Source organism: Gadus morhua, chromosome 20 (assembly GCF_902167405.1).
Source record: "Gadus morhua chromosome 20, gadMor3.0, whole genome shotgun sequence".
Classification (NCBI taxonomy): domain Eukaryota; kingdom Metazoa; phylum Chordata; class Actinopteri; order Gadiformes; family Gadidae; genus Gadus; species Gadus morhua.
Window position 1 is genome coordinate 17,659,506 of NC_044067.1, and position 10,000 is coordinate 17,669,505.

Sequence of the window (10,000 nt, forward strand, 5' to 3'; positions counted from 1 at the left end):
GCAACAGCCACACACATACACACACACCCATTCCCTCACTCACACACACACACACACACACACACACACACACACACACACACACACACACACACACACACACACACACACACACACACACACACACACACACACACACACACACACACACACACAACAACAACACACAATCGTCTCGTGATGGATGGATCAAACGTGCGTGTTTGCGTTGCACCGCGACAAACCTTGTTCAGCGCTAACACAACACCGCCGCAATCTTTTCCCCCGCTAAAATGTATGCACAGGCAATCGTCCAGGTTCTAATAATCTCCCTAACGACTGATCGGAGCACATGTGGCACATTGGCGGAGGGAATCACTTTACAAACGGGGCTGACCGTACTTACAGTAAAGGCCCACGGCCTTCCACTCTATTTGGAAATCCTTGCCAGCCCCCTCACTTCTGGTTCTTCACCCCACAACCTCCGCAGGCCTTCGAGGGGGTTAGCCGGCTGATTTATGAGCCTCCAAGCCCAGGTGCTCTGGGCCGGTGACCCCTATTTGTTGGCCCAGCGGGGCGGGTGTGGGGGGGGGTCTGTGGTGACGGACTGAGAGGGTCAACTTCAAGGACCTTTAACGTTGAACTTCAATTTGACACACTGGCTTTGTCGGCGGGTCCCATAAGCCTACTTTTATCTTTACCCCCCCTATCCCCCCCCCCCCCCCCCCCCCACACACACACACACACAGACACATGTGCACACACATGCACACACACACACACACACACACACACACACACACACACACACACACACACACAGACACACGCTTATACACACACACACACACACACACACACACACACACACACACACACACACACACACACATACAACCAACCAAACACAAAAACACACACAAACACTCACACACGCACACAATCACACACACACACACACACACACACACACACACACACACACACACACACACACACACACACACACACACACACACACACACACACACACACACACACACACACACACACTAACACATACACAATCTCCTTGCTACTGCCCCCCCAAACCAAAACACATGTTGATCCAGAGTCTTTATGAGAATTGAAGTCATTGGCTTTCATTTTACCTGAGATCGGGGGAGCTATACAGAGGCTTTCTCCTTGATCATATCTTAAGATCATACTCATACTCATACTCTGCGGGCTCGTCCATCTCTGTGTGAAGTGGAGCCAAAAGCAACATGATGGGGCCTGCCCTTCAGCGTAGCTTCCACCCACTGGTCTATTGGCTGAACAGGTTAGGTTGCAGTTTGGTTCCTATGTCCGGCACATACGGGTACTTCTCAAAACCTCCCGGCCGCGCCCCATTTTTGGGGATATAAAACCTCAGATCCTATGGATTTCAGGGCAATTTCACGTGTGTTTCGATTTACAACTTTGAAATGTTCGCATGCATATATTCGGTGCTTGAAACTTGATGGTGCGATGCAGGTCTGGTGTATATATGTCGGGGACAGGCTTCCACCATTGGTCTATGTTCGATTGTCGGTTTAGGTTGTAGTACCTAGGATATCGTAGTGGCTAGGATGCACTGCGTTCGGGTCCCCAATATCCCCAGCGTACCTGTAGGCATCCTTGAGAAAGAGGTCTGAATCTGACGAGTATCTGACTTCGCTGTCATTCTCTTAGAGCACTAAGCCTGACAGCAATAGATTAAAGAGTTTTGGCATCGGGATGTATAGTTATGATTCTGCTGTGATGGTGGAACATGATGAAGCAAAAAATTAATGAATGTTTGCTTTACAAAACTCTTCTCCAAATGTAACGCTCCGACACGCTCACACTGAATAATGCAATAAGAATTTAATCCCTCGCCAAGCAGCTGGCTTTTAACTCTTAAGGCCTGGCCACCGTCAACCTGCTTGGATCTCACACTGTTTGACTTTTAACAACAAACAAACTTCTTCATTTAATTGGCTTTTTGATGCTGAGATGTTTGAAGAATGTTGGAATTTAGTGTTGATAGATATGGATTTCTCTTTGCAATAAATCACCAATTTAAAATGTAAATCTTCTCAATTAAAATGTTATCTTCTTGTTTATGCATTTCTTCTTCTCTAGTGTGCCGGATATCGTGCCACAAGAAATGTGAAGTGAAGGTAAGAGTCTTATCTTATCATTATCTTTCTGTTTGACTCCCAGCCGTAAGGTTCTCGGTTCCGTCCCCATGTTCGCATGCAGTCTGCCTGTAGGGATGCTGAACCCTTATCTTTAAAAATAAATCTGGGTAAATGACTCAATAGTCAATACAATTATGATGACAATCATGATCTTTATTAATTGCCATGAGACTGCACGTGCACTGTACGTGCGTATGTGTGTGGGTGTGTTTGTGTGTGTGTGTGTGTGTGTGTGTGTTTGTATGTGTGTGTGTGTGTGTGTGTGTGTGTGTGTGTATCTATTTGAGTGTGCACGCGTGTGTGTTTGCGTGTGCATTCTAATCTAAGAGTGGGATCGTTGGTTCCTGAGAGGAATCTGTCAACAAGAGCACACTGTCCCCCGGTGTGTTTTGATTGGCTGAACCCGCGCATCTCCAAGATCGCCCCCGTCTAAAAATAAAAGACCTCTGGGTGGGATCGGCGCCTAAGACCATCTCCCACTGTAGAACACTAAGCTTCCAATAGAGGCATTAGTCAGGGGTGTATTTGTGTGTGCGTGTGTGTACGTGTGTTTGTGCACGTTTTAATGAAAAGGTTCAACTGCCGTAAGGCGTTTACAGTATAGGGTCCACAGTGCTGAAAGCCTCCTTAAAACACACACACACACACACACACACACACACACATACACACATACACACACACCTATACATACACACCCGTCATCTGGCAGCTATTATAGAAATGGTGTTTTTTTGGCAACGTTGCCCGCTCCCCCTCCGTCCTCCATAGTCCGGAAATGCCAGCAGCACAGGGCAGCCTAGCTGGGCCAAAGCGTGGAGCGCCACTGCTACCTTTAGCTGGCAGCCATCTTTCATTCATCCAGCTCAACGTATGTTGGGCCTGTTGTTTACATTACGTTACAATGACTTGGGTAATGTTAACATGATGAATTTGGAAAAAGTCTATGCAGAGGAAATTGGGTACACTGGTAGCATAACTAATGGAGACCGATGGATGGGAGTACAGCATAATGGTAGCGTCGTTTTACAAACCTATTTGGAGTGCAGTAACTCGCACAGACCTGGGATCGTTTATTGGACTACTTCGACCGCAGCCAATTCCCAGTGATGTGTTGTGATACCTAATTGTAATTACTTAAGTGGCACTGTAAGCCTGTATTGAACATGTAAACTACATGTATTTAAGTGACAAGGTAGGTGTAGACTTTTTTTACTGAAAATAAATATTGAAAGATATTGTTCTGTCTTTTTTGGTTTGTTAGTTCAACATTGATCTCAACATCACATAGATCTGCAAAGAAACAATTAGATCCAAATTTCAATCAATCAGTAAAAGCATATATTAAAAGAGCAAATGATCGGAGCCCTATTAGCCTTGTAAGGCTCCTGGCTATGGCCAACAAGCTTCTGGGAACTTTTTGCAATAAACTGAGAGTTATGCCTCAAATGTGGCCCTAGAAATATTTCTAGGCCAAGTGAGCTTGCAACAAAGGAATCCAGCACCTTTTAACAACGCAAATCGGGATGGTTTCCAAACTCACAGTTGTAAATCTCAGTCTTTATACAGATAAGGTAGCGTTGAGCCCACATTTAACCTTGGCATGAAAAAATTGTTTGCCCACAGCTAGTTTGTGTGTGCCTGCATTTTTGTATTGAATCTGAATGTTATAACCTTTAACATATGTAAAAACAATGCCATGCTTTAAATGAGTGCTAAAATCCAATCCGGTGTCAGAATAAATACATATTTAAATAAATCCATGGTCGGTACTGACTCTGATGAAATGGAAAGGGAACAGCGCCCATCCCCTAATATCCGTAATGCGGTAAAAACCTGGAAAGTGGCTCCTGTCACCTGTGATTTCCATTACCTTGCATGCTTCAATCTTCCCTGCCTTGATTCCCTCGCCCCGGTTAGTTGGAAGACGGAGTGTGTGCTGGGTTAGCTCTATGTTTCGCTGTACGGCTGTAAAAACACCAGGGAAAGGTGAAACCATTGGCGGGCTGCCAGCTCTGCAGCCTGCCAGTCTCACTCGAAACATACGTTTCTAGCCATGCTACAGTTGGTATGGTTTAATGTCCAGCAAGTTAGGTATTGGAGGTCAGCGTCCTTGAGCGAAAGACGCCCTAACGCCTACATGCTACATACTGAGCGCTGTCTGAATCCACTGTTAATCATTTTGGATACCGTTGGTGTCTGCTCAAGAAGAATGTATGGAAATGGTGAAGAAATGGTTCTAGAGCATGAACAGCAAGTATCATGTCAGGTACTATGTCACTGTTGAAATTCTCCCATCACATTATTATAGGGTATTATTATTGCTGTTACAGCAATGGTCGGTAGAATAGTTAGCACAAAGAGCTAATTTTGGAATGTAGCTTGCAATGTTCACAAATAGATACTAGATACAATACTCCTCTCATAGTGGGGATTTAATTTTTTATCTTCAATTGTTTAACAATATGATTGTTTATTTAGTGATTCCAAATACCACCACCTACCTGAATAATTGAACGGCAGTGATTAACAGCGAGCTCAGATATATGGACCATTAAGGAGCAGGAAGGTTATGCATCTCGCCACAGGTAAACATGTGGACATTGGGGTTTGAAACTAGAACCTTGCAGCTGGGAATCGACTTCCCCGAAACACAAGTCTCTGCTTTGCTTTGCTATAATTAGGTTGAATATCACCACAAAAATGAAAGAAGCCATTCAATCAGGGTTGCTGTAAAACCCATGAGTGTTCAGCTAGAAATGTGTCGACATTTGGGGCTACAACCTTCTTGCGCGGACTGTGTGTTTATAACAACAGAAAGACTCCTTTCTGACGGAATAAGAAAAATATCTGTAAAAAAAAAAAGGCCACCGATAACTCCGTCTGGTCTGTACTGATGAATGATTTATTTAAACTAGATTTATCCGTTCTCCGCTCTCCCACGATGACAAAGCTGTTCCCCTGCCCTGCACACATCCATGTAGAAAACCCAAAATCAAAAAACCTGTTTTCATGTTTGTCCTGGCAAGTCAACCCACACATTCCTCCCCGTATCGCATTCCTTTAATTGTGACCCCCCGCGGTTTACTTCACTTCTGGCCTGGCCGGCCGCGTCCTAAAGGGACCAACGGTTTGTTTGTTGGCCCTCGGCTTGATGGAGGGGTCGCGGCCCCTCATCGGTCCTGCCGTCCGCGCTCCTGTGTGTACGGCCTTCCGCTCACTATCAGCACTTGGCCGGCGCTCAGCCCGTGTTCATGTGGTTTCCCTCTCTGATTGAGGGAACGTTTGGACAAAAGGATAAACCCGGCATATTGCTTCAGTTGGAACGGCTGCACCGAGGCCTTCCTCACAGGGAGCTCAGGAATGAAGGAGAACCATAACAGTAATGAACAGGGAAAACATGTTGTTACGGGACATTCTTTCTGCGCAGCAATAGCTGTTTAATTTGCTAATTAATTATCAACTTAATAATTTACTGACTGTCGTGGTGGCTGAGCCAGTGAAAACAACAGATGGACCCGGGAAAACATGGCGAGGCTCATGGAAATCGACTGCAAACTCTTACTGCTTTTAGTCGTAGAGAGTGGAGAATCCTAGCATGTGGAGAAGTGCATACAGGTTTTAACTGGGCTCATTCTGATTCAATCATTGAATGAACTTTATAAAGTGATGAACAAAGTAACTAATTGTTTGTGTGTGTGTGTGTGTGTGTGTGGGGGGGGGGGGGGGGGGTGTTTGTCTTTGTGTCTGTATGTTTGTGTGTCTGTGTGTGTGTGTGTGTGTGTGTGTGTGTGTGTGTGTGTGTGTGTGTGTGTGTGTGTGTGTGTGTGTGTGTATGTTTGAGCAGCAATATCCCAAAGCGTAAAGAGACAGTTCATTTATATATTAAATACATTGACCTTGTGTACATGTTTTAATTATTGACATATACATGAACTGATTATAAAGCACACATTCCGTGGAGGGATGGAAATATTATAGATTTCCTTCTGTACAATTCAAAGGGCAATTCATAACCATAACAAAATAATTATAAAAAATGGAAAGTATGTAAGATATGTTGCATACTAACAATTCTAAGCAAGCGTGTTTCCAAGATTAAAGTCACTGTCATGATTTAAGAGAAGGCAGAATTCCTCTCAGGACATTTTGCACATGAAACGTCATGCTGCTTAGTTTCATCAAGCTGTTACTGCTGGGACTACACACAAGTAGCTACTGATCGACATTTTTAACATTTCAGCTCGATGAAGACACCGAAAATACTTGGTGGGAAGATCTCATCCTGGTTATTTATAGCCTATTTGTCGTTCATGTCCCAACACCTGTGTCCACACTGGAGCAGCGGTTTCATTTTTTATTCATTTTTTTTGGTAAAAGGGTGCGTAGGGTGTAGCTGTCAAGCTCCTGACCTGAGATTTATTTGTCTGTGGCGAGCTTGTAACTGTCTGCTAGCCCCCGTTTGCTAGCTTCACACCCAAAGCAAAAATACTAATAAATCCTATTAAACCCATATCAATTACAAATCAAACAAATGAAAACACCATGGAAAAAGCAGTTTAAATATTTTCTGTTGGGTTTGAATTTCGTGCGTCGTTTGAAGTGTGCTATCTCCCGGTATTGGGAGTCGGTGCAGAGAGAATGATGATTTGCTCTCTTAATGTGGAAATATGATTCTGTGGAAATATCTTCATCATTGCCCTGCAATTCATTACTTTCTATAACGCGATGAGTCGTAGGGTCCAGAGGGAACCAGCAGCTGTAAGGGATGACTGGGCACACCAGCGCTTAGCCTGCCCAGCCCTGGCCTGCCCCTGGACTATACCTCACTCCACCACCGGGGGCAGATTTATCACGCAGGATGTAATTGGAAAGCTGTGTTGTCATTGAGAAGCACCAGCAATGCTATTTCATGATCTCATAGAGCTGACCGAGGGAGCTTTTATGAGAGAGAGAGAGCAAGAGAGGGCGAGAGAGAGAGAGAGAGAGAGGGCGAGAGAGAGAGAGAGAGAGAGGGAGAGAGAGAGAGCGAGGGAGAGAGAGAGAGAGAGAAAGAGAGAGAGAGAGAGAGAGAGAGAGAGAGAGAGAGAGAGAGAGAAGGAAAGAGAGAGAGAGAGAGAGAGAGAGAGAGAGAGAGAGAGAGAGAGAGAGAGAGAGAGAGATGACCTAAAGGTTTTCTGCTTTCTGCTTACAGTGGCAGAGCAAGGAGCTCAAATGAATGGCTGCCAGGGGTCCTTTTGACTTTTATTGTTTTCCAGAGAAGTATATCAGGCTGCCAAACGCTCTCTGGTGACACACACGTTTAATTAAACAACCGGCTCCTTATCACCTCATTATGGCCGACTTTTGGGGGGAGGCCGTCCCATTTGTAACCCGAAGTCCTGTAACCTTTCGCCCGGCGTCGTGTTTTAGCCGGTTATAGACCAACCGTTCAACAAGATAAACACACTGAGGACAAACAAATGCAAATAACCACACTGTTTTCCATTTTAATGCTATTCTCCGTCGCCTCTTAAAATGGTGGGTGAGAGAATTGCGTAGTGAACCCCTTTTTTTGCCGATATCCATTTCAAACACAGTCTGGATGAGATTGAATCCCAGCGAAAACATGAAACTTCCTTCCCGCGATAGCATAGCGGAAGACAGGTGACGTGAGGGTCAACATTAAAGGGGAAATGGTTCCTGAGCTATCCGTAGCCCTGTAGCCTATTTAGGTCTGGGGTACTATAGGGTTTGGTTTCTAAACGCCCTGGTGCGGTCATCCCTTTACCTTTTAGTTCTGACATCAGGTCATATGCTTCATTTCACTCAATCTTTCAACCCACTGTCCAGATCCTAAATAAAACGAAAGCCCTTATAATGTATTAAACAAAGAAAAAAAATCAAGGGAAGGGTGGTGAAGGGAGGGGTCTTGGGATAGATTTCCCCTTGGATGGCTGCCATCTTGTCTCGCTATGTTCTCAAGCCTCTAGCTGCCTGTCTGAATACATACACATGAAAATATGCAGTATATATATATATATATATATATATATATATATTTATGTCTGAACAGTCACCGGTTTGAACACACGCTCACAACCGAACTTCACCATTGCAAATATTTTATCCAATCAGCAGAACACAGGACCAAAACAAACTATAAATCATTCTGTGTTTGAAGAGTCTCAGATTGAATCAGGGGGATAATAAAGTTTAAGCCGTGTACATTAATGTAATAATGTGATTAGAGAAGAGGCAGGATGTCTGCAGATGTAGCGATAGGACTGGATGGATCTCTTCTGGACGGCCAATGTGCCTAACTGGACAAATGAATAGTGTAGTCTTATGTGTGTCGCAATGATTTTGTATTATTCAGGGCGAGCTTCTGTTGTTTTTTGTTGTTGTATTCAGGAGCTCATTCTGTTTTATACTCTTTAATCCTAGGATGCTCCTGTGGTTAGAGGGTTTGACTCCCTGCGAGAGGATCCTGGGTTCAACCTAAAATGTCCACAGTTTACCTGTAGGTGTCCTTGGGCAATAGGACTAACCCCAATCCGTTGGTTCACATGATGTGTATCCAAAATAAACAAACATGTCATTCACCACACGGATTACCCTGTCTGCTATGACTAAATAGTAAACAGCAGACTTGACATCATTAAGCACAGTTAATCAAAGGGCTTTTCAATTCTCCCAATGAGCACCTTTAAAACTGTCCTTGGTAGTTGGCCAAAGTCACAACATGCTTGTGCCCACAGCAGGACTCACACCGTCGCATTCTGGGGTATTGATTTCATTATTGCCTTGGACCGTGTGTCGGGCCCGCTGCTCGCTGGATCCACGCGCATAGAAACGGTAGGGAACACAAACAGGAACGCCCCAGCCGCTCGCATGATGGAGTAATCACAAGTCTGTGGAAGGAATGCCAAAACAGGCCCGCGGTGGAGGGACAGAGCGGGGAGGAGGTGGGGAGCCACGGCCATCGCTAATGATTCACACTAATTGCGTTGTTGTTTTACTTTTCTTTCGCAGCACCTTAATCCATGTAGGGCTTTACATGAGGAAACAGCGTCTTGCATAACAGCTGTAGTCTCATACCAAAGTCCCAGACTGCAATAACAATATTAACAGATTCATGTTTTTGAACATTGTACCACAAGTCCACCATAGTGGACGATAAGGGGTTTCTGCTCTGCTGTGCTTTGTGCTGTATCCAAGGACAATAGTTTTGTAGCTATCAATAGGGGCTGATTTGCTCAAGTTTCTGTGTCTCTAAATGTTCCCTCTTCGACCTTGTGTTGGAGAGATGGTTCCTCTGGGTTTTGGGAGGGAAAGTTCTGCTCAGTTGTGCTGTTGGGAAACCTTGAGTCAGATCTCCTGAGATTGGACCTCACCCTCACCCTTCTGGCTCCTGTCTTTCTCACTTGGTCTTTCTGTGTTCTCTTTATGTGTCTCTGTGTCTTACTGTCGTGTCTCTGTTGCTCTCTTTTTCTCTATGTGTCTCTCTATATATTCTCTGGGTGTTTCCCTTTCTCGCTATTACATCTGTTTCAGTCTTTCTTTCTGTGTCTCTGTGTATCTCTCTTTCTATTGGTTTGTCCTTCTCTTTCTTTCTGTCTCTATCTCTGTTGTTTTGTTTTGTCCCACTGTACCCAACCCCTTTAAAGCACATGGCGTTAACATGCCAGGTATGGGGGCAATCGGATATCAATCAGATATCAGCTAAACGCATTCAACACATTGAATTTACACCTGGCAGAGGAATGTGTCTCCAGTGTCCAGATGGATATCAGATATTGCTCTCTCTGGATTATAAAAAGCGACTCTCGCGGGTT

The 10,000-nt window shown here is 44.5% G+C and overlaps 1 protein-coding gene across 14 annotated transcripts in view; it reads left to right on the top strand.

Annotated features, from left to right (window-relative positions):
• tns1b (tensin 1b) overlaps positions 1–10,000 on the top strand; it is a 175,325-nt gene that overhangs the window by 60,241 nt on the left and 105,084 nt on the right. For all 14 annotated transcript variants that reach the window (XM_030343418.1, XM_030343423.1, XM_030343430.1 and 11 more), the window contains exon 3: positions 2,125–2,162. In XM_030343418.1, coding sequence (XP_030199278.1) covers positions 2,125–2,162 — 38 coding nt within the window. The remainder of the gene's footprint in view (positions 1–2,124; positions 2,163–10,000) is intronic.